General features: G+C 34.1%; 1 protein-coding gene across 2 annotated transcripts in view; it reads right to left on the bottom strand.

Annotated features, from left to right (window-relative positions):
- ZFPM2 (zinc finger protein, FOG family member 2) overlaps nt 1-26,536 on the bottom strand; it is a 539,216-nt gene that overhangs the window by 150,860 nt on the left and 361,820 nt on the right. For both annotated transcript variants that reach the window (XM_051970971.1, XM_051970972.1), the window contains one exon: nt 26,236-26,347. In XM_051970971.1, coding sequence (XP_051826931.1) covers nt 26,236-26,347 — 112 coding nt within the window. The remainder of the gene's footprint in view (nt 1-26,235; nt 26,348-26,536) is intronic.

Here is a 26,536-nt window from a genome sequence, read left to right as displayed (position 1 = left end):
AGAAAGAACCTCTCCGTCAACAAGCCTCTCCGGAGTGGAAGATTAAAAACCTAGACATCACCTACCTTGCAGCGCTACTCCCAACTGGGTTGTGTAAAACTCAATTAAACTTGTCCCCATTGAATACTGCATTACAGTACATTAAACAGAAAATTCTTCAAGCGTGATGACAAAGCTTGAAACCTTGCCTCAAAGCTGTTCCTTGTAGCTTTCTTTAACATTTCAGTCTTTATGGTGCAAGTCTCCCGTTGACACAACTTTAGTCCAGCAATGAAAAAAAAAAAATCAGAGCCCCACAGGGATTAAAAGAGAAAAGGGGGGAAAAGTGAAGCTGGTCTTGGCACTAGCACATCTATTGAAACGATACTGCTAGCAGACTAGAACCTGAAAAGTATGACAGAGGTCTATAATCTAATAATTTAAATCGCAATGCCCCTGTTCTGTGCAGGTGGATTTTTTTTTTTTTAATATTTCCTTTTCACACAGAGTTCAGATATTCACAAGATCACATATTAGAGTGGCACATGAAGTCCCAAGGATTTGAGTATTTTTTATTCAGTACCACGAAAAGAATAGAACAAGACAGAATCCTGTTTTTAGTCACCTCGTTGAGCAAAATGGAAAGGTATTGTGCCAAATCCAGGCCATCTTGAAAGTTTAATCAAATCCTAACTCTTTCCTTCTGCCCTGATTTTCACCTCTACCATTACTTTCCAGCACTAAGATGCACTATATAGGGAAAGTTTCTTCCTCTAATACTATTGCTTTGATTCTCAAAGCTTACCTGTTAAGCAGCTCTGCAGATGGGATAGTCTAACTTTGCATTAATGCTACATGTGTAAATTAAGCTAAAAGCATCTTTTCCAACAACCTTCACTTTTCTGTTTCTTTTTCATCTTGTCATTCACTACATTTTCACTCTGATTGAATTCTTTTCTTTTTAAGACGTACTTAAGTAAGAATTATCTTCACTATAAAATAAATTTTTGCTATGGGTATTTCTTTTCTCTCACTAAATTCATGAAAGACATGCTTATTTCTCTAAATCCACCTCCCAATTCCCTATTTCAAGTGTTAATCTGAATTGAAACTACAGAAATTGCAGTGACTTCCTTTCACCACTAGGTTACATATTTTATCCATTGTAGCACCTTCCTTTGCTCTGTGTATACAGTATTGGGTTTCATCATTTGAACTGAAATGCTGTGTACTTCAGACTTGAGTTTATGTGTAAGGATTCACTAAGTGATTAGTGTTTTAGAAATAGATTGTACAATAGTGCTCTAACTTCTTAATCCAAATTCTAAGAATACCTCAATATGTTATGCTTTAGTAATTAAATAACTATATCCAAATTTCACGTGATTAATAAATATCATTCTGAACATGTGATCTAAATGATAAGTGTTTTATTTATAAAGAAACCACTATATAATATATATCTAAGCTTAAATTAAAGAGTACACACCTTGGCATCAAAGACTTCTCTACACAAAGTTAATTTAGATACTTAATACTTTCATTTGTTCCCAAAAAGAGTATGCTAATTATGCAAAATGTTACTCCAGAGGTAATAATGTTCTCAGACTCTTAAAAGAGATCTTATTCTTATTGTTTACTTGCTTTATGGGAATGGGAACTATTTGGCTTCAAACAGAGATCAAGGTTACAGCGATTTTGCCTGGTAGTATGGTTAAAAAAAAAAAAATCTGAATAAAAACATGTTTTCTTTTTTGGAGGGTGGGGTTGAAAGGAGGAGAGGGAAGTCAATATCTGAGATTCTAACATACATAAATAAACATTCAGCAAATAGAATGAGTAGAAGACACATTCTAAAGAGAATGCTACTATGGTTAATGTAAAAATGACTAAAAATAAAAGTATTAGGATGTCCTGGGGGAATAGTTTCCAGAATTTTTCATATTAAGGAGATTTATCTAAAATATCAGGTAATTCTTAAGAGCACTTAATATGAATTGCTACCTAAATAGCCCTGGAAATAGCTCTTTTTCCCCCCAACCCTTTCTTCTCTCCTCCCTTCCCTTAGTATCATGGGAAAATAAATGGCATTTTCCAATCCAGGGCAGTTGGGTTTCGTACTGAACTTTACCTGTTATTGGACCATTGTTCCATGAAGAAATGTGAGGATGAAATCTTAATGTGTGAAAACTTTCATTTAACCCTAATCTATTTCCATTTTAGGGTGGAAAGGGGCAGTAGATAAGTTCTTATGCTCTGTGCTAAATTTTAAGTGCAAGTAAACAACTGTAGAAAGCATTATTCTTGCAAATCCCCAAAGAACTTAAATACAATTTGCCCCTACAATAAACACAATTCTACTGAACTGTATCTCTGCAACTGTTCAAACCTGGGCAATTGTGAGTTGTCATTTAATCACTGCTTTTAAAGTTATTTTGTAATTTATGGCCATAGAAGTGGGTACTCAACCATTATAGAAAGGGGAGGGGGGAGGAATTTTAAAAAGAATGAAAAGAGAGAGATAGAAAGTAAAAGAGAAATGAAGAAAGAAAGAGAACGGAAGGAAGGAAAACAAGAAGGAAAGAAAGACGAGAGAGAGAGGGAGAAAGGAGAGAAGGAAGGAAGACAGAAAGAAAGAAGAATGAAATACAAAAAAGAAAGGAAGAAACAGAGAAAGGAAGAAAGAAAGAAAGAAAGAAAGTGACCAAAAGAAAGGAGGGAAAAAGAGAGAAAGAAAAGAAGGAAGAAAAAAGGAAGGGAAAAAAAACAGAAAGAAAGAGAATGAGAGAAAGGAAAGAAGAAGAAGAAGAAGAAGAAGAAGAAGAAGAAGAAGAAGACACACACAGAGAGAGAATGAAGATGAAAAGGAGAGGAAGAAATACAGAAACAGAATGTAAAACATGAAGGAAAGAAAAAAGGAAGAAAGGAAGAAGGGAGGAAAGAAGAAAGGAAAGAAATGCTATATAATACTTTAAAAAATGTTTCTTTTAATTAGATTTCAATGATTATGCTTCATTTATACAATCCTTCTTGCTTTTAAAGTTCACAATTATTTATTTTCTTTTGTATTCTAAATGTAATTGCCCATTCTATAATACCAGTGACTTTTTGGCTGGCCAGAGACCCAGTTCACTCCCTCATGTCTCATATGCTTCCGTTCCAACATTTCTGAACATTTGCTGCAGCTAAGAGATCAACCATATTAGTTCATCATACTTTCGGAGTTGAAGGTTAGGGCATATCAGCCAATTCCTGCTAACTGAATGATCTTTTCTCTTTTTCCTTCAAGGTTCTGTGTTTTTTGTTTGTTTTATAGCTAACTGCCGGGCTCTGGGCCGAGGTGCTCAACAAGGTATTTTTTGCATACATGGAGATAAAGCAAACTTTCCTCCTGAAGAAAATGCTAATGATAGTGTAGGCTCTTTAAAGAATAGGCAAACTACCCTTCCCCCCCAAACCCCTTCTTCTCTGAATTCCTTAAACAAGTAGTATCAGGTTATGAAAGCCCTTGTTTGAATAGAGTCTGATAGTGTCCTCGTCCAGTGTTTTTCTAATTAAAGTGAAAGGTACAGACAATTTTTTACGTCCATCCCCTCCTGATATACTTTTTAATTCCTGTTCTGTCCTTAGTTCTTTTCATTTATTAGTTCTTTAAATAAATACTTTACTTCTGCCTTGTTGATCTTCATATCTTGAATTCTATTCCTAATTAACTAAAACAATAGTGTTGTTTTCAATCCTGGTGGCCCTATCCACTCAAGAATTTTAAAGAACTTAAAAATGTTCAGTTCCGCTTCTTGGTATCTAATAATTAAATCCATGAATAGAACTGAAGTTCTTTGAGGGAAAGAAACTCTTATAAGGCAACACATTAGTATTAATGGAAAAGAGTCTTTTTGTTCGTTCCAACCTGAATTCTACTTTGAAAATCAGTATGGATCATCTGGAGTTGGAATCAGCAAGACCTGAGTTCAGATCCTTGCTTTGATAGTAGCTGTGGTGCTGTGATTATGTCATTGAAAAAGGAATAAAAGGAATAATGCAAGGGAGGAAAAGTTCTAAATAATTAGAGATAACCAAAAGTGATCTGTGTTAAGTGATAAAATTGTCCCTTAGTGAAATCTTAAAGAACTGATTAGATGGGGAGGAACGAAGATGGTAGAGTAAATGCAGAAAATCACCTGACCTCTTCCCCCAGGTCCTTTCAAATACCTTTAAATAATGACGCTAAACAAATTCTCCAGTGGCAGAATCCACAAAAAGACAGCGTGAAACAATTTTCTAGCGCAAGACAACTTGGAAGTTCAGCAGGAAAGGTCTTTTGCATAAGTAAAAGAAGAGTGCAGGTAATGCTGGTACAGATAAGGAGCAGGTCTCAGGATGACTGAACTAGCGGCAGCAGTGATAGTTTTCAGACCTCTCAGCCCACAGATAGTAAGGGAATTGGACTACAGAACTGAAGGAGATTTAGAAGGGTCCCTTTACTGACACTAAGGACAGGACTCTGTGACATTGTTTATACTTGGATCTGAGTTACATTTCTGGGTTTCAGTCTCAGAGCAAGGAGGAGACCTAGCATAGGACAGCTTGCAATAACTGGGGAGCAATGACTGTAGTCAGAGTTCCAGGGTTGAAATGAATGTTTGTGATCACTCACAAGTCAGTGCATAGTACAATAAAGGGGTAAATACATCTTTCTCTAGATCATACCACCTTGGAAGAGTCAAAAACTTACAGGTCTCCAGTATTACCTTTGAAGATAGGTGAATAAAAGTCCTGAAGCTTGGGACAGTGCCTCCTCCACTTGGGAAGCAGAGAAATAGGCTAGAGCATTCATTCTTCAATTGACAAATGGTCAAAGGATAAGAACAGACAATTTTCAGATGAAGAAATTAAACCAATTCTAGTCATGTGAAAAAATGGTCTAAATTACCATTACACACCAATCAGATTGACTAAGATGACTGGAAAGGATAACGATAAATGTTTCCATGAGAAAACTGGGACTGGAGTTGTGAACTGACCACCCATTCTGGAGAGAAATTTGAAATTATGCCCAAGCAGCTATCAAACTGTGCATAGCCTTTGACTCAGCAGTGTCTCTACTGGATCTATATCCCAAAGAGATCATACAAAAAGGAAACAGACTCACATATGCAAAAATGTTTGTGGCAGCCCTTTCTATAGTGGCAAGGAACTGGAACCTGAGTGGATACCCATCATTTTGGGAATGGCTAAATAAGTTACGGTATATGTATGTTATGGAATATTATTATTCTTTAAGAAATGATCAGTAGGATGATTTCAGAAAGGCCTGGAGAGACCTATGTGAACTGATGATGCTAAATGAAATGAGTAGAACTAAAAGAACATCACACACAGTAACAACATTATATGTTGATTAATCCTGATGGACTTGGCTCTTTTCAACAATAAGGTGATTCAGGCCAATTCTAATGGATTTCTGATGGAGAAAGTATTTCTATCCAGAAAGAATAAAGGGGGAACTGAACATGAATCACAACATAGTAATTTTACCTTTTTTTGTTGTTATTGCTTGTTTGTTTGTTTTTTTTTCTCATTTTCCCCCTTTTTGATCTGATTTTTCTTGTGCAGCATGATAAATGTGGAAATACATGGAAATTGCACATGTTTAACATGTATTGGATTGCTTACTGTATAGGGGAGGAGATAGGGGAAAGAAGAGAAAAAAACTTAGAATACAAGGTTTGCAAAGATAAAGCTAAAAACAATTTTTTCATGTATTTTGAAAATAAAAAGCTGTTATTAAAAAAAAGAACTGATGGTGTCTGAATATAGATTGAATCATACTTTAAAAAAGAAATAGGCTAGAAAATGAATTAACAACTGGAAGAAAATTGACTATAAAAAGTTATTATGATGACAAGGAAGATCAAAACACATATTCAGAAAAAGACAACAAAGTCAAAATTCCTGCATCCAAAGCCTAAAAATAAAATGTTATTTATTCATAGGTCATGGAAGAGCTCAAAAAGGATTTTTAAAAATCCAGCAAGTTTTGTCAGCCATATTAATCAATATTGTTTTGGACTATTTAAAATAACTAGAAAGTATAAGGTTGGAGTATTGCTGTGATCTAAGGAAATGATGAATTGGTAGATTTAGAAAAATATGAATAGCCTTAGACTTCTGAAGGAAGATGTTATCTATCTTCAGAGAAACATAGGACAAACAAGCATAGGACGGTTTTACAAAGATGCATATGAATGTAAATGCAGTTTTTCTTCATAGAACTGGCTTTATTCTTTCAGAAATTTATGTTACTATGGCTAGCTCTTAAGAGGCTGTGTTCCATGTACTCATCCTTGCTTTTCATTGTAGGATTCTAATAGTGGCAATTCAACTTTAGCAATGAGGCCAAATTAAGCATTTGGTTTATGGGAAGAAGTCTATCCCAGCTATTAATGGGCTAAGTTATGGGCTATAGGGAAAATCTGAATAAAAGAATCCACACATAATTACCATATCTCATTTTATCAGTTGTCTTCAAACTTCTTTTGTCCACAAAATCTTTTACTAGAGCTGCCAAGAAATAGCAAAAACAAATGGAATTCTATTTGCACTTTCTCCCTGCAGTACATCTCTTGTATTGGAAGGGCTAAAAGGCTGACTAGAGGGGAAGAAGGAAATGTATGAATATTAAACTATTTGTAGACTAGAAAAACAGCTCTTGCCTGGAACATACTAGAAGGTTAATAAATACTTGTTGACTTACTGAATGATCAGGTATTAATGGCATTGGTGACATTTCAGAGAATCGTAGGTTGAGAGCTGAAAGAAACTTTGGAGGGGATCTAATCTAGCCCCCTTGCAATTTTGAATAATTTCAGCATTTTGCTCTAGGATTTTATTTTCCAGTGCAATATAAAAAAATACTATTTCTACTTAATCAAAATATTCAATTGGGAAGTCACACAATTTGACTACTACACAGAATTGTTTTTTGATAAAAATGGGTATATCATGGCTCCAAAATGAAACCGAAGGCTTGAGAAGTGAAAGGTCATACAAGTAGTTAGTAGAAAAGCAGACATTCAAAGCCATGTATTCTGACTCCAAATTCATCATTCTTTCCCCTAAGTCGTGCTGCCCCTACAGTCAGAATTTGTACTCCTTTTTTGTGTCATGGATCTGTTTGACTATCACATGAAAATTGCAGACATCTGCTCAGAAAAGAAAAGAATAATGATGTTTTTAAATGCATAAGGTAACAAAATAAATGCATGAAATTATCAGAATAAGAGCAAAATGATGCTTTTAAATGCATAAAATGAAACACAGTATTATGAAGAAAATCAGTTATATTAAAATACAATTATTAAAAAAATACAGACATTAGGTTAGAAGAAAGGGTGAATATCTAATCTTTTTGACTTGTATTATACCAATTTTGTATAATGTGCTAGGTACACATTGAATATGTAGCTCATGTTGGCCTATGTTTTTGTAAAATTGTTTTGAAACATTACTATTTGTGAAATAGAAGAGTAAATCACAGTTTTATAACCACATAGCCACAGGAAAAAAAATAATAATAAAAATATCAATCAACTTGCCTAAGAAGTATTGATTATTTTCTCAAAAGAACAACATTCTCTTGTTAGAATTTAGTTGTTATTGGATGAAATGTGTGTGTATGGAGGGAGGGAGGGAGAGTGTTAGTTTATTTTTTTCCCAATTTTTTTTTCAACAAGAAGTTGGAAAACCATGAACCCCATTACTCCACTGCAGTATGTTATATTTGGAGACTCATAGTGGAAAGTCAATTTGATTAAAATTTAAAATGTTTTTTCATTATTCTCTTGTATGTCCAACCAGTCTCTCAGGAGACAGAAAATAATGATGGTCTCTCTCCTTATATAAGCATCACGGAAGTTGAGAACATCTGAGTTCCTTCCATTGACACAGGCTCTGAAATTGAACTTGTAGAACCAGAAGCAGAGGGTTTCCATATAAATATTCAAGCCTGACAAGCATATCTTGCTCCTACTACAAAAATAAGAGTCTTCTGTCCTTACAACTCAGGGTAGAGTGTGTTTTATTTGACATTTACTCAAGTAGGGCATAATTTGCTGGTGAAGTATGTTTGTGGGAATAAATAGGGAGAGAGATGGCATGGTAGAGTTTTGTTTAGGACTGAACTAAATGGAGCAATAATTAAAAAGTGTAAAAATTGCTGAATATGACTACGTAGCACATTAACTTTGCTCAATAATGCTTTTTATTATATTTGTAAATTCCCTGGGAAGAGATGGAAATTATCATCTTTCAAAAAAAGAATAAATAACTTTGAGGAATGATTTTAACATGGAGCAAGACATCAAGTAAAGATTTGCCACTATAGAAAAAAAAATCAACCTTTACCAGCATGATTCTTAATTCATACTAATTATATCTCCTAAAATGGAATATGCTAAATGTAGGTCAAATTGAAACTTTGCAAATGATCAATGATGTTTAAAAAAATCTCAAAATAAGAGAGGTAGAATGATCCCACATACTCTGGAAAAATCATACATCTTATTCTGCCAAATATAGGCATGACCTACGATTAAAAAAATAAAAGAGGGTGGAGAGGAAGACTAAATAGCCCATTAATCACTAAGGATTATTAGATAAATGTCTATTTACAAAATTTCTTTGTAGACAATCTGGCCTAGTATAGCAACTGAGTTACAGTTGGAATGGGAGAGGAATATAATTTTGAATGTCTTGAACATTTTGTTTCAGGGATTTATTTCTCAATGCAATGTAAATGAATAACATTTCTACTTAATCATTGTATTCTCTTTGGAAGTCACATAGTTTGACTAATACCTAGAGTTGTTTTCTGACAAGCAGGCTTACTATGATTCGAAGCCAAGGATCAGGAGAAGTCTTATATCACACCAAATGTTATATCAGAGGGCTTTATTTAAAGGTTGAGGAAAATATTTCCTGATTTTTTTTTCTTTATTACTACAGGGCAGATGTGACACCATTAGTTTTCTTTGTGTCATAAATATAGACTAGTGGCATTTGACAGGAATCACTATAAAACAGGTTACAGATAAGTTCAGCTGTCTTTCCTTCCATCCAGACCTTTTATACTCTGTTCTGATGGGGCCGCTTGAATAGAATGACCAAGGTTTGATTTTAGGCTTCTAGGTCATGGTTTCACCTTGACAACTGTTCTTTCATTTCAAGCAGTAACATTTGCTAGGATCCCTAAGGTGCTTTCATTTTTGTCAAGTACGGTAAAAAAAAAAAAGTATGAAAAAAAGATAAATCTTAATTCACATGCTGCAGGACTATCTCTGTGTCTCCAGCACAAAACTTCAAATCCAATCCAAGAACTGGATGTGTATTAGAAGTCTGCAGATTTAAACCTTGTCCACCATGATCAAACTGGATTTATGGGGCATCATAACTCTCCAGACACCATCCAGCAGCTTATTAATTTAATAGACTCCTGTCCATTCCCTGATGTTCCTGCCCTGACAGTCTCTCAAGATAAGGCGAAAGCCTTTTGACAGGACAGAGTGCATATATATTTTCTTCTGTTTTCTCGTGGATGGGGTTGTCGACAACTTGAAATGTGTGGCTCAGCAAATTTGTTTTTTTTTCCCCTTTTCCTTTGCAGGAAAGATGACAGAGGCAACACTCCCAAAGCTCCTAGGGTCACTAGGTCTGCAGTTTTCCTCCATTATTAATTTAATATGATGTTTTACTAAATTACAATAAATAGTAAAATTATTTAAAACAAAAGCATTCATAAGCTTTTTAAAAAAGAAAATAAATTATATAGCAATTTAGTAAATATGATAGAAGAAAAGTTGGTTAACAGAGATAACTTGGAGAAATATCTTTATTGACACACATATACACACATACACACATTCAAACATATACACATACACATATACATGCATATAATACAAATGTGTTTATATAGGTTTCACTTAATAGAATTATTTTAAAAAGAGAAATACTATATATATACATATATATGCATACATATATGTACGAACACACATATTTCAGAGTACTTATTATTTTCTTGTGAGGCTGAATTTTAAAGATTTTTTTTCCTTTCTCTTAAGGTTCCAATGATATGCAAACTATGCATATTCTCTCCTCTTCAAATATAAACACATTAGTAAGCCTCAGTGAGAGTTGAGTTAACACATTACTGCAATGTTAATTGTGTCAGTCCAACGAGAAAATTAAATTGGGATAATGATAATAATCATGATGATGATGGTTAAAATTTATATAGTGCGTTAAAATTGGCAAAGTACTTTACAAATATTATCTCATTTGATCCTCCCAACAATGCTGGATGCTGGGCAAGTACTACTATTACTCTCATTTCACAAATGTGGAAACTGAGGCAGACAGAGCTTGAACGACTTAGTGTCATATAGCTAGTAAATATTTGAGCTTGGATTTGAACTCAGAATCATTTCTATGGTTCTCAATTGATAAAAAATCAGAAATTCAAAGGACTTCAATAAAAATAAAACTTGAAAACAGAGTATTGGGAAAGGATTGGATTTGGGATTTTGAAGAATTGAGTTCAAATTTTGACTAACCTCCCTACTCTATATTCATTTTGAGCTTCTGAGCTGCCTATATCATTGTGTCCTCATCTATAAAATAAATGAGTTGTTTTCATATCCCTGGATGATTCAAATCATCCTGAACAGATGAAATACATTTTTAGTTGCTAAAAGAACAGGCATATGAGTCAGTAAAGCCATTGTAAATAATATCTGAAAGATTATGGAAAACAAAAGAGTTATCATAAAATTAAAGAAAGGAAATATTGTTCCAATTTTCAAAAATGGGAAAACAACAGGGTCTGAAAATATAGGTTACTAAGAATGAGTTATTTGTCTGGCAAAATTCCAGAATGGAATTCTGGAGTTGTTTGTCTGGCATTTAAAAAGAGAAGTTGATGAAATTACTAAATTAAGAGGTGAGATGAATAATATGGGTAGAGATTACCTAGATTTATGCATTTTCTTTTCTTTTCTTTTCTTTTTTTTCTTTGCTGAGGCAATTGGGGTTAAGTCACTTGCCCAGCATCACACAGCTAGGAAGTGTTAAGTGTCTGAGGCCAGATTTGAACTCAGGTTCTTCTGACTTGAGGGCTGATGCTCTATCTACTCCACTACCTAGCTGTCCCTACCTAGATTTATCAAAGCTTTTGAAAAAGTCTCTTACTTTATTGTGAAGAAGATGGAGAGATAAGGCTTAGACAATTAGGTAGATGCAGAGCTTCTTGGATGGATGGATTCAAAGAATTGATATTAACAGAGCAAGATATCCAGGGGTGGATCTTGGTGTTCAAGTCTAATTCTTCCTGACCTCATTAAGTTTTTTGTTTGTTTGTTTGTTTTATTTTATTTTTGTCTTTTGGCAAAGATAGTAGAGTATTTTTGCAATTTGAGACAAACAGGGTTAAATGACTTGTTCAGCATCACACAGCTGGTAAGTGTATGAAATCAGATTTGAACCCAGGAAGATAAATCTTGACTGCAAATACAGAGTTCTATCTATTGTTCCATCTAGCTGCCACTGTGGGTTGGATCTTAGTGAAACATAACTTAGCATGGGCTCTTTAAATTTTTATCAGTGACTTAGAGAAAGATTAAAGTAGGATTATCAACAAATTTGCAAATGAAACAAAACAGGGAATTAGGAGGAGATAACTAACCCAAAGAATGAGAGATAGTATCTAAAAGGATACATATAGACTAGAGCATAGGACTCCATTCACCAGGGGTAAATAGAAAGTCTTGTACTTGCCAGTATAAGATAAGGGTGACATGGTTAAATAAAAGTTGTTTTGGAAAAGACCTGGGGGTGGGGGGAGGAGGCAACTAATTGTTGCAGTGGATAGAGCACCAGCCCTGAAGTCAGGAGGACTTAAGTTCAAATCTGACCTTAGACACTTAATACTTCCTAGCTGAGTGACCCTGGATAAGTCAGAACCTAAATTGCTTCAGAAAACAAAACAAAACAAAACAAAACAAAACAAAAACCTGGGAACTTATGTCAAATTTAAGCTCAATGAGAATCAATGTGATATATCCAAAAGAACTGGATGACATTTTGTGTTATATTAAGAAAATCATAACTTCTAGGAAAAGGGTTAGAGAATCGAGAATAGGATTATGGAGATAATTGTTGTAATGTACTGCAATGTCATTAAATCTCATTTGAAATACTGTGTTCAGTTCTAGGTGTCTCAGTTTAACAAAACTATGAATCCACAGAAAGGCAAGTGAAATTGTAGAAAAAGGAATATAGGCTGTTCTGTTTGGTCCTTTAGGGCAAAATCAGGAGAAATGGATGGCAGTTGCAAGGAGGTCCATTTAGTTAAGTTATCAGGGAAAACTTCTCAACAAGAATGGCTATCCAGAAGTGGAATGGATCACCCTGACTGGTGGTTGTTTACCTTCCCTTGGAAGTCTTTGAGTAGAACCTGGATAAACACCTGTCTTGGAGTATCCTTTTGTGTGGGGATTGAACTACATGGTGAATAAGTTCCCTAAGAACTTAAATTCTGTGTTATTTTAACTTTTGAAGACCCTTTCACCTCTAAATTTGTGATTCTGAGAACAGTTCCAAAATTATACTTTAATAATCTAGTAAATATTAAATATTTATGTAAATAATTTATGTAAACAATAGTTTTATTTTATCTCTGATCACACTTATGATGGTGCTATTTTATTTGGAAACATCCCCCAAAACAATTTAAACATTCTAATTTGATCCAAAATACTGTAAATTTGGTCAGAGGAAAGCTTATTTTGTATTATATAGGATATTACTTTTTCTTAAATCAATAGTATGAAAATAAGGAACTTTATTAATTATAAACCTCTATATTGCATATAGAGCTGGTTAGGAAACAAATATTTCTATAACAAAATAATGTGTGGACTGCTTCATTCTCTTTCTGTGTAATTCTTTTCCATGGGATAAAAGAGATGATGATTTTGACCCTGACCAATTATGAAACAGTGACTAACCATTATGAGTTTTATTTCTAAATTTTCCTGTGATTCAACTCAATGTAAGAATAATGTTTCAGTGAGGCAGTCTGCTAGGACAACTAAACCCCACATTGAGAAACTAATGACATATTTAAAGCTTAAATAGTACAGTAGATAATATTGGGAGTGTAGATTTAAAAAGATTAGGTATAACTGTGTTAAAATTTCCTTTCAAATATTTACTAGATGTGTACCTAAAAATAAGTCATTTAAAATTTCTCAGGCTTAGTTTCTTCATCTGTAAAATGAGGGAGTTGTACTTAGTGGGCTGTAAAATCTTTTCTAGTTCTAAATATATAGTCATACTCTTATAAAATAAATGCCTATTAGTTTGTAGCCAGATTTGCTATCACTAGTCTAGAAACAGTTTATACAGTTAATTGATGTTTACTTTGTACATGTACACATATGTGTGCATATATTCATGTGTATATATGCCATATATAGATATATATGTATATAAATGCAGATACATATATATGTATTTTGACAGGATATATATATATATGTATATTGTCAAAATTAGCATGAGATGAAAAAAATTTCAAGTTCATTTTTCCCAAATGGTTTTGCAAAGTAAAAGGCACTGAACTATAGAAGAACAGTCATTCTTGAAAATCTTTACTGACAACAGAGACCTGAGAGTGATGATAAATACTAGATTTCTGAAGGAAAACTGGCTTAAAGTAATTTATTCCCATTGAATTTCAATGGGCTACAGCTAGTACTACATAAATAGATAGATAGAAAGATCTTATCTGTATATACTTAAATGTATATATTTCCAATCCATTCCCGTGGTTGGGATATTCTTGCAGGCAACACCAAGATATACTATCTTGGATGACCCCATGCTGTTGTCTGACAGTCTTCCCAGACTTCAGGCGAGCTAATGAGAGTAGCAGTAGTGCTGTAGGCTGAAACATATAAGTCGACCTTTTAAGTTTAAAAATAGCCTCCCTAAATTGACTTATGCCCTGAGTACACAATGAAAAGCATCCAGTTCCAGGTCCCCTAGCAGAATCTTGGCTGCAGAATAACTTCCCACCAGTTGAAGCAAATAAGTCAGAGGTGAAAAGAATGCAGCTGTTGCCCACAAAAAAAAAAAAAAAAATGAAGCATATATGTAAGTAGTAGACTGATATTAATAAGTCAATACACTCAAAATGACTCCTCTGTAAAAAATGAGCAGACAAAAGTTTATAGGGTTCAGAATATCTGATATAGTTTTTGTGAATGAAAGAGAAGAGATAGAATATTTAATACAGGCTTCCTTAATTTGGAGAACTGAATCTCGAGGGCTCACTCCATGAATAGATTTTAATGCATCCATGATCTTGAATGGAAAATAAACATTGTCATTTCAATAAATTTATTTTCTTTGTAATCTTAATTCACATATTAAAAAATATTATCCTGAAAGGAATTCTAAAATCTTCAGTAGACTGCCCAAAGTGTCCACTACAATAAAAAAGTTTAAACTTTTGTGTTCAAGAATTTTTCTATATTCTTAAAAATTATTAAGATATCCCCAAATGAACTTCTTTTATGGGCTTTATCAATCAAAATTAACCACTTTATAAATTAAAATGTCTTGGCATTATGAAAATTGTTTTGATTTTGTGAATTTCCTAAAAGGATCTTAGGATCTTTACCAGTCCTCAGTCTACCCTTTGAGAACCATTGTCCTAAGTAAAAACACCAATATACTATACTATAAACATTTAGTCCATCTCCAGAAAGCCCTTTTCCTTACCTTCTGATTGGCTAAAACTTTGGAAAGAAAAACAAAAACTACAACCCTCTCCTCAACTATGCTTTCCACCAACAAATAATCTTGACATGAACCAAAAAGCTAGCTCTTTGCAAGGGTTTTCTATTAATTTCAGATGGTGTTTGTTAGTGATGCAGTAGAGGTGGAAGGAATAAGAACTGGAAACTAATTGGATATGAGGAGAGAACAAAAGGAAAGAAATTAGGGTGACTCTGAGGTTATAAACCTGGATGACTAGGAATAAAGGGTGTCCTCAAAGTCTTAGTGCAGCTTTAAATAGCTTAGATATTTCTGCTTGATATATGTATGTATGTATGTGTATATATATATATATATATATATATATATATATATGTCATTCATTAACCTTAAATAGCCTAAGTTGCACTAAAACATGGGACGTTCTATGTGGCAGTACTCTTGAAGGAAATAGGGATGTTCACATTTGACCCAATAGCTCTGAGAGTAATTTACCCCCAAGTCACAAAAAGCATAAGTAGCATAGCCAAAATTCAAATCAATTATCACAGTCCAAAAATTATAATGGGTTACCACAGAAAATAATAAGTTCTCCTACACTTGATATCTTCAAGGATCATTTGGAATATGCTGTATATGGGATTCTTTTCCAGGTACAGATTGGAGTTGATGCCCTCTGAGGTTCCTTGCAACTCAGATTTTATGATAGTATAGTGTTCTTTCTACCTACTTCTACTTAGTAATCAGCTAGATGTTAGAGTCAAATCATTATCATGTTCATCTTGATCTTATAGTTTGGAGGTAAAAATTGTTAGACTTCATGTTAGTCAGTCAATAAACATTGTTAAGCATATATTATATGCCAGGTACTATACTAAGCACTGGGGATACAAAAAGAGGCAAAAGATAATTCGTGACCTCAAGTTGCTCCATATGGAATATAGTCCCTTGCCTTATACAGACATTCCGGTTTAATGTAGCTGCATTTTGGAAATTAGCACAGAAACATAAAAGTGGACTACATGAACAGAAAAACATCTTCCTTTTTGTATTTCTTCAGAACTGATTACAATGCCTCATACACAATAGGCACTTAATAAATGTTGACTCAGGCAAATGATGTTTAAGGCAGAAATAAAAGGACAAGAGCTTTTCAAGATTCTCCCTGTGTAATTGTCTCACTACTGACTTTTCAAAAATATATTTATTATCAAATGAGTATATTAATCAGCATGGAATACATGTTGGATTAGTGTATATTCATTCAGACTTGAATCATTAATTAATATGCTAACTAAACAAACCAGATCCAGTCATTTAGGCTTAGCAATGCTGTATTTTTATAAGGAAGAAGGGAGAATCAATGAAAAGGAAAGAAATATAGCAGTTTTTTTTCCAATGAAAGTAATATATTTTCAATTATGTGTTGTATTTATTAACTCATTCAACAAACAATTATTGAGCCTACTGTGTGCTAGGCACTGTACCAGATGCTTTGTAAACAAAAAACAAAAGTTAAATAGCCCTTGCTTTCAAGGAGGAGAAGGAGGAGGGAACAACTGAAGAACAAACAAATAAATTTTGAGTACAACTATATACACAATAAGTTTATTTATGGAAATATAAAATTAATAAAATACAAGCTAGAAAGCTTAATCCAGTTTTAAGAAAAAGAGACTACAAAAAATAAAGGGACTACAAAAACCCTGTATTGTACTGTATTGTATTTGCAGTAATAGCTATAAAAAATTTAAAGAACAATTATTGTACAAGTATTCTCAAAATTAGAATCCTTAAAATTTTTTTAAATATTATTTATCACAGGAGATGCTTCTTGGAAGGGAGTTAGACATATTTAGAAATGAAGGCTATGTGATAACTAAAGCTCTCAGGAATTTTGGGGCAGGCAAAGAAATACTATAAATACATGTTAATTTTTATCTAGCATTTCTTTCATACATGGCACATATGTATTATAAATGGACACACTAATATGAAAACAGATACAAAAATGTCTCATTAAGAAAAATCTACTTTTACAAGATTTTTTTTCTTCATTTTAGGCTGTTGAGAAAGTATATTTTGGGGATGTAGCACAGCAGAATAACATTCCTTTTCAATGCAAAAAATCCTTCTCCATCCTCCAGAGATATCAAGCCTCAAAAAAAAAAAAAAAACAAAAAAAAAAACCTTCTCTTTATTTCAGAGTTTTTTTTTTTTTAATTAACATAGAAAGCTGGTGTATTTATAATTCTTATTCTGGGCACATGAAAATAAAGACATTTTCTTCATATCACAAAATATGCATTAATAATAACTAAGGATATTAGGGGAAATCAGAACTTCACTGAAATCCTACCAGTAAGTTACAAACATACACACAAAAATATTTACAGGTATAGCTGAATGAAATGGTCAGACAGAAGGCAGGAGAATTATTTGTTGAAGTTGCTGTCATAGTGCCACTGTTCTAGCAGAAATCTTCCCTTTCAATAGTTTCATGGCTGGTAGGGACGCTTGTGTTAGTGGCAAATGCTATTGGAAAATGGCAATTCCAATAAAAATGGGCTTTCCCCCCCAAGCAGCCATTTTATGAACATTGGTTCTTTGTACCAACGTAGTTCATCACTCATTCCTCAAAATGCATCTCTTATTTTTGTCAAACATAACCAGAAAGGCCTCAGACATTTTTGAAGCATGTTAGATTTTTTTTTTCCCCCTGCATGGAGTTATCCTGTGGTGCTCTGCAATCAATTACTGTTATACTACCATCATTAATAATTTTCTTAATGAAAATGATTCTGTTGATCTCCGTTGTATTTTAATTATCAGAGTTAAGCATAATTACACTGCAGCTCTGAGCTGGCATGTGGACTCCTTTAGGGCGCAATTTTGTTTTAACATACTGATAATGTAATTTTACATTGTGTCAGTTGTTTAGTTATTATCCAGTTGTACAATTCCACTGTATTCCTGATAACAGATAATAACCTTAGTCCCTCCTATATCCTGAAGTCATTTAAAAAGCAATATTGGAGTTTCTCGAATAGCTAACTTAATCGCCTTATGATTTTATAATTCCCACTTCTAAATATTTGGCACAGGCATCCATCCTGTCTTAACAACACCATAAACCAATATGGCATCTATACATTGTCTGTGAAATTAGAATAAAGAAATGCTCGCCAAAAAAACTCAATTTTTAAATGTTTCCTCCTAAATCATGAGAGCTGGATAAGATGTTCAAACTCATCTAGTCTAAACCCATCATCTTGAAGATAATGATACAGGTAAAGAGAGGAAGCCCAGAATGGTGAAGAGATTTGCACAATGTCACAAAGCCATTAATGGATATAGCCAGAACTCAGGATCAACACTCTTCCTCATGTTTTTTCCACCATGTTGATGAAAGAGATTTCATTTAAAGCTGAAACCTAAATTTTGGGCCAGTTTCAAGATCTGATGTCCATTTTATTTTCACATTTTATGCTAAATCCTAAACCAGGCAGTTTACCAACCTGCAACAAAGCTTCAGTTCAGGGTTGAATAATATCCAGGCTTTTATATGGATGAGTACCTACAATCAAAGTTGCTATCTTCTGAAAAGAGATACATGCTGGTTTGGTTGGGGTGCAGGAGGCAGAATCACCAAGAGCTCTGTTATCTCTCTCAGGATTTCTGACATTGTTTCTCAAGGGCCCCTTAAGCCTTTTAATGGTGATTTTCTGCTTCTGAGCTGCTGTCTGTAAATACACAGAATGGGGTCTTGCAGGATTTGTATCCTGTTTTGGAAAAAAAAAAAAGCCTGCACTTTGATTCCATGTGAGTCTGTACAGAATTTAGTATTAGAAGGAATCAAGTATCAACGAAACCATTCATAAATATGGATGATTTTGATACTACATTTCTTTTGTGTTCCTTGAACACTTTTTTTTCATAGTTTGCTTTCAAACTTCCAATATATGTTGAGAGACATGAAGATAATATTTAATAATATGTAAATAAAAGAGGGATTTTATATCATCTTCAGTTCTGACTGTTTAGTCTATATTTTCAATCAAACAACACATTTATTAAGCGCCTACTAAGTCTAGGAGTTGGGGGATATAAGAACAATAAAAGAAACAATTTCTGTATGCCATAAACTAAACTGTAATGGGGGAGACAACAAGTACATCTGAATATCTATTCATTATAAACATAAAGATAATATATAAATGTATATAAATACAAATATGAAGTTAAGTAAAAGGTATTTCGAGAGGGAGGTAGTCTGGGGCAGGGCAAGGGGAAAATCAGGAAAGGTTTACTGAAGAAGACAATGCAAAAGAATTATAATAGTTAAAAGTAATGAGAGAGGATATTCCAGGCTTACATGATGACCTGAACAAATGTATTGAGACAAGAGATGAGGGATCTAGTATAAAGAAAAGAGAGAAAGTCAATTTGGCTAGATCACAGAGTACAGGAGGTAGAATAATGCCTAATGAGGCTAAGAAAGTAGGTCTGGACCAGGCCATGAAAGGCTATAAAACCTTTTGTCCTTGTAAAATGAGGAAGGCCACTAGAGCTGAATGAGTGGTTGTACTTATGTTTAAGGAAAATTACTTTGGCAGCAGGGTGTAGGAAGGATGGAGTGGTGAAAGACTTCAGGCAGTGAGACCAATTAGGAGGCTGTTACAAAAAAATAGGTAAGAGAGGATGAGGGCCTGAACTAAGGAGGTAGCTATGTGAATGGAAGGAAGGGATAGAAATGGGAGAGTTTTGTGGAGGTAGAAAGGGCAAGATTTAGCAACTGATTGGTTATAGAGCTAAGGGAGAATGAGCAGTGTAGAATACTGACAATGGTACAAATTTAGCACACTAGAAAGATAGTAGTGCCTTTGACACAAATAGGGGTGTTTGGAAGAGAATTTTGGAATGGTGAGAAAATTATGCGTCTGACTTTATACATTGATTTGGAAATGTTTCCAGGATATACAGTTTAAAATGTCCATTGAGTAACTGGTGATATAAGACTAAAACACTATAGTGATAGACTATGACTCTATATACAGATCTGTGAGAGTCATGTAGTAGATACAAGTTGAGAGAGAGAAAAAATGGGAATGGGGAAAGAGAAAGAGAAAGACATACAGAGAGAGAAAGAGACAGGCAGACCGATAGAAAAAGAGATAGAGACGAAAGAGACAGAGCCAGAAAGACAGAGACCGAAAGACAGAGACACACATAGAGACAGAGAGATAAAGAAAATAGTTTGAGAGAACAGGAGAATGAAGTTTTTTTTATTTTAAGGATAAAGGAGGAGACTCAGGCATGCTTGATAACAAAAGGAAAGGAACTAATGGAGAGAAAGAGTTTGAAGATTCAGTTTAAGTTTTGTTTTTGATATTTTATAAATGTAATGTATCTCATTTTATGTATGAGATTTTTGTTAAGGAAAATGTGCATAAATAAAATTGCCATCATTCAAATAATATTTTTAATGAGCTTATAATGTCAAGAACTCCTAAAAATGAATAATTAACTGTTTTTCTTTAATTTATCTGTTTTCTAGATTTGGGCTTTTACATATTAGATTAGATGAACCTACACAGCTAGTAACTATGCTTACATGTATGCAAAGTAGGTTTTTAAAATAGTTACCTTGAAGGTGGATCCCAAAATTCCAGCTGGGTAGCACAATAGATAAAGTACTGGATCTGGAGTCATGGAGAAGTGAGTTCAAATTTTACCTTGAAAGTTACTAGATGTAAACCTGGATGAATTATCTAATTTCTATTTGTTTCACTTTCCACAACTCTAAAATGGGGATGATAACAGCGTATACTTTGCAGGGTTAATTAAGATAATATTTGTAACAAGCCTGTAGCACAATGCTACATTTATAGTAGACATTATATAAAGGTTATTCCCTCCTTCTTCCCCACCCCCCAACTCCCATTTTTGAACATGTTTCCCACATCCCATCTCTAATTTCTAGCATTTTTTATACCTTTCATTTTAGCTAATACAAATGTAAAAAGGAAAAAAAAAAAACAGGAATGGGAAACCTAGTCTTTGGGAGAATAAACTATGAAAACATCAGAAAAATAATATAGTCAATTTGCCAACAATGCAAAAGATATATATATATTTTAAACTTTAGAATTTTGATTAATGCTTTAAATCATGATTTCAAAGGCCAATGGTGAAACATTAGCAAAGAGGTTTAGAGAATAGAAGATATTAAGGTGAAATGGCAAGTCAGGTCATAGTGCCCAATGTGTTGAAAGGCAATATGGCAGAGCACAAGTTAAATCCTAGTGAACTTTGAGGTCCAATGTCAGGGAAGATATTTCCCAACTAGTGATTACCTGAAAGGTGGCATTGGGGCAGTAGATAAATGGAACAGGGTATCAAATTTCCTCAGGCAAGATTATGGCTGAGAAAGATCAGTATCCAACCAAGCATCTAATACCTGGAGGGAATTCCATAATGGTGGCTGGCATTGATGGTAAAGCATTATGCTTCCTTTATGGACTCTGAGATACTTCTTAGCATCTGGGTATTCTACCCAACATGTTCATCTTAGGAAAAAAGAAAAGGGAAAGCAGCCTCATCATCAATATCATGATCACCAACTGCTGATGTTTCCTGATGTTGTATATGTAATGTGGAAGACAGAGACAGTAAACTGAGGTTAAATAGAAAAGAATGAAAGAATGGGAATAGACCTGTAAGAATAAAATTAGATAGGTTAAAAGCATAAGATTATCTGAGGCTTGCAATGGAAGCTACGGACAACAAATCATTTGTGTTAGAAGCAAAAGGAAACTTTAAGAAAGCAAGAGACTGATCTTTATAAAGTGTAAGTCAATGAGTATAGATAATAGATGTTTTTACTTTTTCTTACTCAAGGATAAACTTTAAGTTTGATGAATCAACAACAAAAAATATTTTTGAAGCAAAATGGCAATGAGACAGTCTGCTCTAATATATATATATATATATAGTCAATTTCAGGATCAGATAATCTCAGACTCTAGACTCTAACCCTCAAATAAAATATCTGAGCAACCATGAGACAGTCTGCTCTAATATATACATAGCCAATCTCAGGGTTAGATAATCTCAGACTCTAGACTCTAACTCTCAAATAAAATATCTGAGCAACCAAGTCATTCACTTAACTTCTATACTTGTAAATTCCTAATTAGTTGCTCATCTCCTTCACTGGAGAGTTTGCACAATAGGATTTCCCTACACTGATGAAATGCCAGGTCTAGATTAAAACACACAAAACAAAAAAGGAGATGGCAAGAGAGTCTCTATTTGCCCTCAATGAGTTCAAGTCATCCAACCTGAATGACCTGTCTTACCTCCTTTGTCACAAAAGGGAAAAAAAAATATCCCCTTTCTCTCTAGGCAACATCTGAGAACTTCTTAGGGAGAATGTTGGTTCCATATTCTGTAGTTTATGATAATATAAGAAGTTCAAGTTCTTTCTAAGTATTTTCTAGCATGGAACCCAGGAATCATTTCTCACCAACAAAAATTGATTTAGGAGTTCAAGGATAATTTAGAAATCAGGGATTGAGATATAGTGAAAGTTATTTGGCCAAGTGTACCCATGGAAAACCAGGAAATGGGATATTACACACATCTTAGGAATCAAGTGAGCAAACATGCACAACGGAAACTAAAACTTCAATCCTGTGATTTCCCAAACAGAAAAAACTGAGGGGACTCATTATTATTAGCATTAGAATTCAAAAATATGAAAAGGAGGTGCAGACCCTATATAGGGTCATCCCCCACATAGCTGCATGCAAAATATGAAACAATCCTTGAGAAACCCATCCATAGAATAAGGCACATGTTTTCATGCTAAGGGTCGGGCTCACTTTTATCAGCAGCATGCCTGCCAATCTCTAATGCTCAGAGGCGGCAGCAGATCTTAGGAACAAGCATGCCGCTCCTGTGTTCCTACAACACATTAAAGACTTAGAGATCCTACTGACTTTCATCAGGCACTTGCTGAACCTTTTCTTTCTTTCTTTCTTCTTTTCTGTTTCAAGAAAGAAGACAGATTATTCTTCCCAGAATTATCTGGAATCTTTTGAGAATAATTGCAACACAAATAATCAAGCAGATTTTTTCACATGTACTTGGGTAAGATAATCACTTCCTGAAATGACAATATATGGATTGGGGACTTGAGAGGATGAAGAGGGAAAGGAAGAGGAAGTGCACTAAATTATGTCATAGAAATCCATATACCTTTTTGCTCTAATGTGGCAAGGGAATAGCAGATAGTAAAATGACGCAAGTACAGGAATAAAGTCTGAAACAATGAGTAGCTGGCTTGCAAAATGTAAATTAAATCCCTATGAAGTTATTTTTTTTCTTACCCTCCTTTTTAGTTTTGTTTTAAGAAGTCAGTATGCTTCTCAAATGGTTTAGTATGTAAGGGCTGAATTTATCCAATGTTACAAAAGAAAATACCATGAAATGGCAAGAGCTAAGGATTTTTTTCATCTGAGGTACTGTATTTGTAGTTTTTCATTCTACTCACAAATATATAGTGAATCTGGCTTAATTTGCCATAGGTCTGACAAACCCCTTAAATATCCTACCTAAAAAGTGCATATGTGAAGTGCCAAGTAATGACTCTTCCATTAGTTATCATAGTGACTCTGATCACTGAGGTTTTTATCTACAGATAAAATTATGGTGTAAAGGAGTTGGAAATTCAGGTATCTCTGAACCAGACAATGTAAGTTGCTTTACACCAACTCCAAGAAGTCTGAAAAATCATAGACTCATAGATCTAAAAAGGAAGCCTCAGAAGCCATCTGGCCCAAACATCTCTTTTTACAGCATAAAAAAAAAAAAAAAAAAAGCCTATAGAACTGCAGCAGCATACCTAATGTCTCATGATAAGAAGCACCTAGAGCCAAGGTGAGATTGTCACATTTCAAGCTATCTCCTCCACAATTCTAGGTGACAATTGACTTATGGCCCATGTGGCATAAGCCAACATAGAGCCACTGACTTTATAATCTTCAGGATTTCCTTTGATGTTTTTGAATCCTTCCCCTTTGTGACTTATTTTAGCCTTCTAAAGAAAACTATTCCTTCCATGCTTTCCTTTAACAAGTTGGTTGTGATCTATTTCTAACTCTTTCTCCTCTTAGTCTGGGCACTAGAAAGTAACTTTCTGGAGGATGCAGTCTTTGTTGATGGATCATTCTGACATTTCTAGGGGAATGTTTGGTTTTTCTTTGGGATGCGGACTTGCTTCTGTTATATTGCAGGTATTTCAGGTTAGAAAATTAATGGCTAAGAGTTTGGTAATCATAAAAGGGAAAGGAATATATCAGACCCTGGGGTCCCTACTGATTCTAAACATGCAAATTCCTTCTTTTCAGAGATTCCACTTTCAAAGACTTGTGGCAGTCTAAAGGCAATCCTCTTATAAGTGTATAAATTGTAATGATTATAGGAACAAGTTGTAATTGTTTCTAGTAAGTTTTTAAGACTCTTTGATGTTATGATTAGCATTTTGTATGCTAATATATTGATAGGGGTACTTATTTGCCTGGATGATTGAATGTGGAAATGGTCACTAGATTTTCTGAAAAAATAAATCTTTAATCTCGGTAGGTTTATTTGTTAGACATAAAACCAAAAAGAAATTAAATGCTGAGGTACAGTAATATTAACAAAGAAATAACACTGAGAAATTGATGAAAAGTCTCTAAAGCCAGATTTTATAACTTCACTGTGAAAATGCTGAAAAACTAAACACATGCTAAGCTGTTCTTATATGTCCCATGACAATGACATCATTATATTATCCCTACACTGTCCTCAGGATGTAGCAACATTCCATGATCCATTTTGATGGCATAATCAGCAAATTTAAGGCAGCATGATACAAGCCAATGGTTTCCCTTTTCCTTGCTCATCTTTTGCTCTTATAGATATACACAGCTCTAATGCTCTGGGTCTTATATCTCAGTATTTCAAAAGATCAAGAATGTCTTCAGTTTAAGTATCTCCTTCACCAATGAAAATTGCAATCCATCTAAGTTTTTGTAGATCATATTGTGAACTGCTTTGGCCAAAAAATTCACCATTTCACCACTAACTCTGTGGAGTTGTTTGTTCTAATAATACAAATGAAGCTGTCTAGTATAGTGGATAGCATTTTGACTTAATGTCAGAGAGGTCTGAGTTCAAATTCTATCTTTTGACACTAACAGAGAAGTCACTGGCAAGTCATTCAACCTTTATGAAATTTAGTTCCCTCGTTGATAAAATAATGAAAAATAGCTATATTACTAGCTAGTTTGTACTTAATGAGAATCTGAGGGCCCCTTGAGTGATCATGCTGTGAAACTAACATGGTAAAGGTAAGAAAATGTACACCTACCAGGCTCAAATGAAATAGTAACTATAAAGTGATTTGCAAACTTTAAGGTGCTATATTTTTGCTATTGGGTCAATTCAGTCTCATCTGTCTCTTCACAGTTGCATTTGGGGTTTTCTTGGCAAAGATACTGGAGTAGTTTACCATTTCCTTCTTCAGTTTGTTTTACAAATAAGGAAACTGAGGCAAATAGAGTTAAATGACTTGTCTAGGATTAAACAGCTGTCTGAAACAAAATTTGAACTCAGGAAGGGGAGTCTTTATGATTCCAAGTCTACTGCTCTATTTATTGTGCTAACTAGCTGCCCTTTAAAATCTACATAAATGCCACTTATTAATAGCAACAACTTACATTTCTGATGCATTGTGATTACAAAATACTTGCCATTCTATTATCTCATTTGATTTTCATAGCAATTATGTGGAAATCTTATCTAGTTTTTACAGATGCGGAAACTGAGGCTTAGAGTGGTCAAGATATCTCAAATAATTAACACATCTAATCAATCCTTTCCAATATACACTTTTAAGTAATCTGCAAGGTTAGTATGACAGAAAATCATGCAACTTCACATGAAACATTGTATTTCACAGAGAATTAATTTCTTTAAAGTTTATGCCCCAAAGTAGAAATCTGAGACCTCATTAGTTGATGAACCTGACATTATGGAATTACTGAAATGAAGGGTAAAACTGCTAAAAGAATATGTAACCAGCAGGAAACTCATATGCACTGTCAAATAAGTGGGTAACACAACATATAAATAATTTATAATACTTTATACTGTATATTCTATATATTAAAAACACCAGTATTCCTTCACCTGGATAAAAAGAAAATGAGAATGTTAAGACATGCTTTTGCAGAAGAGAGGCTCATACTCTGTCTCGTGTTTCCAGGTCAGTCCATTTGTTGCTGCTATCGGTTTTGCAATAGGCAGGTTTCAATACTTCCATTAATGCCTTCCAAAGAAAGAAAATCATCTTGTGTTTACCTTTGCTGTACACAATGCAGTTGTTTTTGTTGTCTTCTACTCCTTGCCAAGTCACATCCAGAAGCCACTTGGGGCCAGCAGTCAGTACCATGGGGACAGGAGCCTTTGTCTTCTGTAGAAAGAATGATAACAAACAGATGCCATTTGCTTTCGTTGATTAAGAACTTGAATAATAATAGTAATAATCATTTTATATTTGCAAACAACTAAATCTCCAAACCCATAATCCAAGGACTTATTCCCCTGCCTCACAGTATTTTTTTTTAAGATGACAGAAGCTATAAGGCTTTACAGTTTTCAG

The sequence above is a fragment of the Antechinus flavipes genome, chromosome 1, assembly GCF_016432865.1.
Source record: "Antechinus flavipes isolate AdamAnt ecotype Samford, QLD, Australia chromosome 1, AdamAnt_v2, whole genome shotgun sequence".
Lineage (NCBI taxonomy): Eukaryota > Metazoa > Chordata > Mammalia > Dasyuromorphia > Dasyuridae > Antechinus > Antechinus flavipes.
Note: the sequence above shows the minus strand (reverse complement) of the source record. Positions and strands in the feature narration are given on the sequence as shown.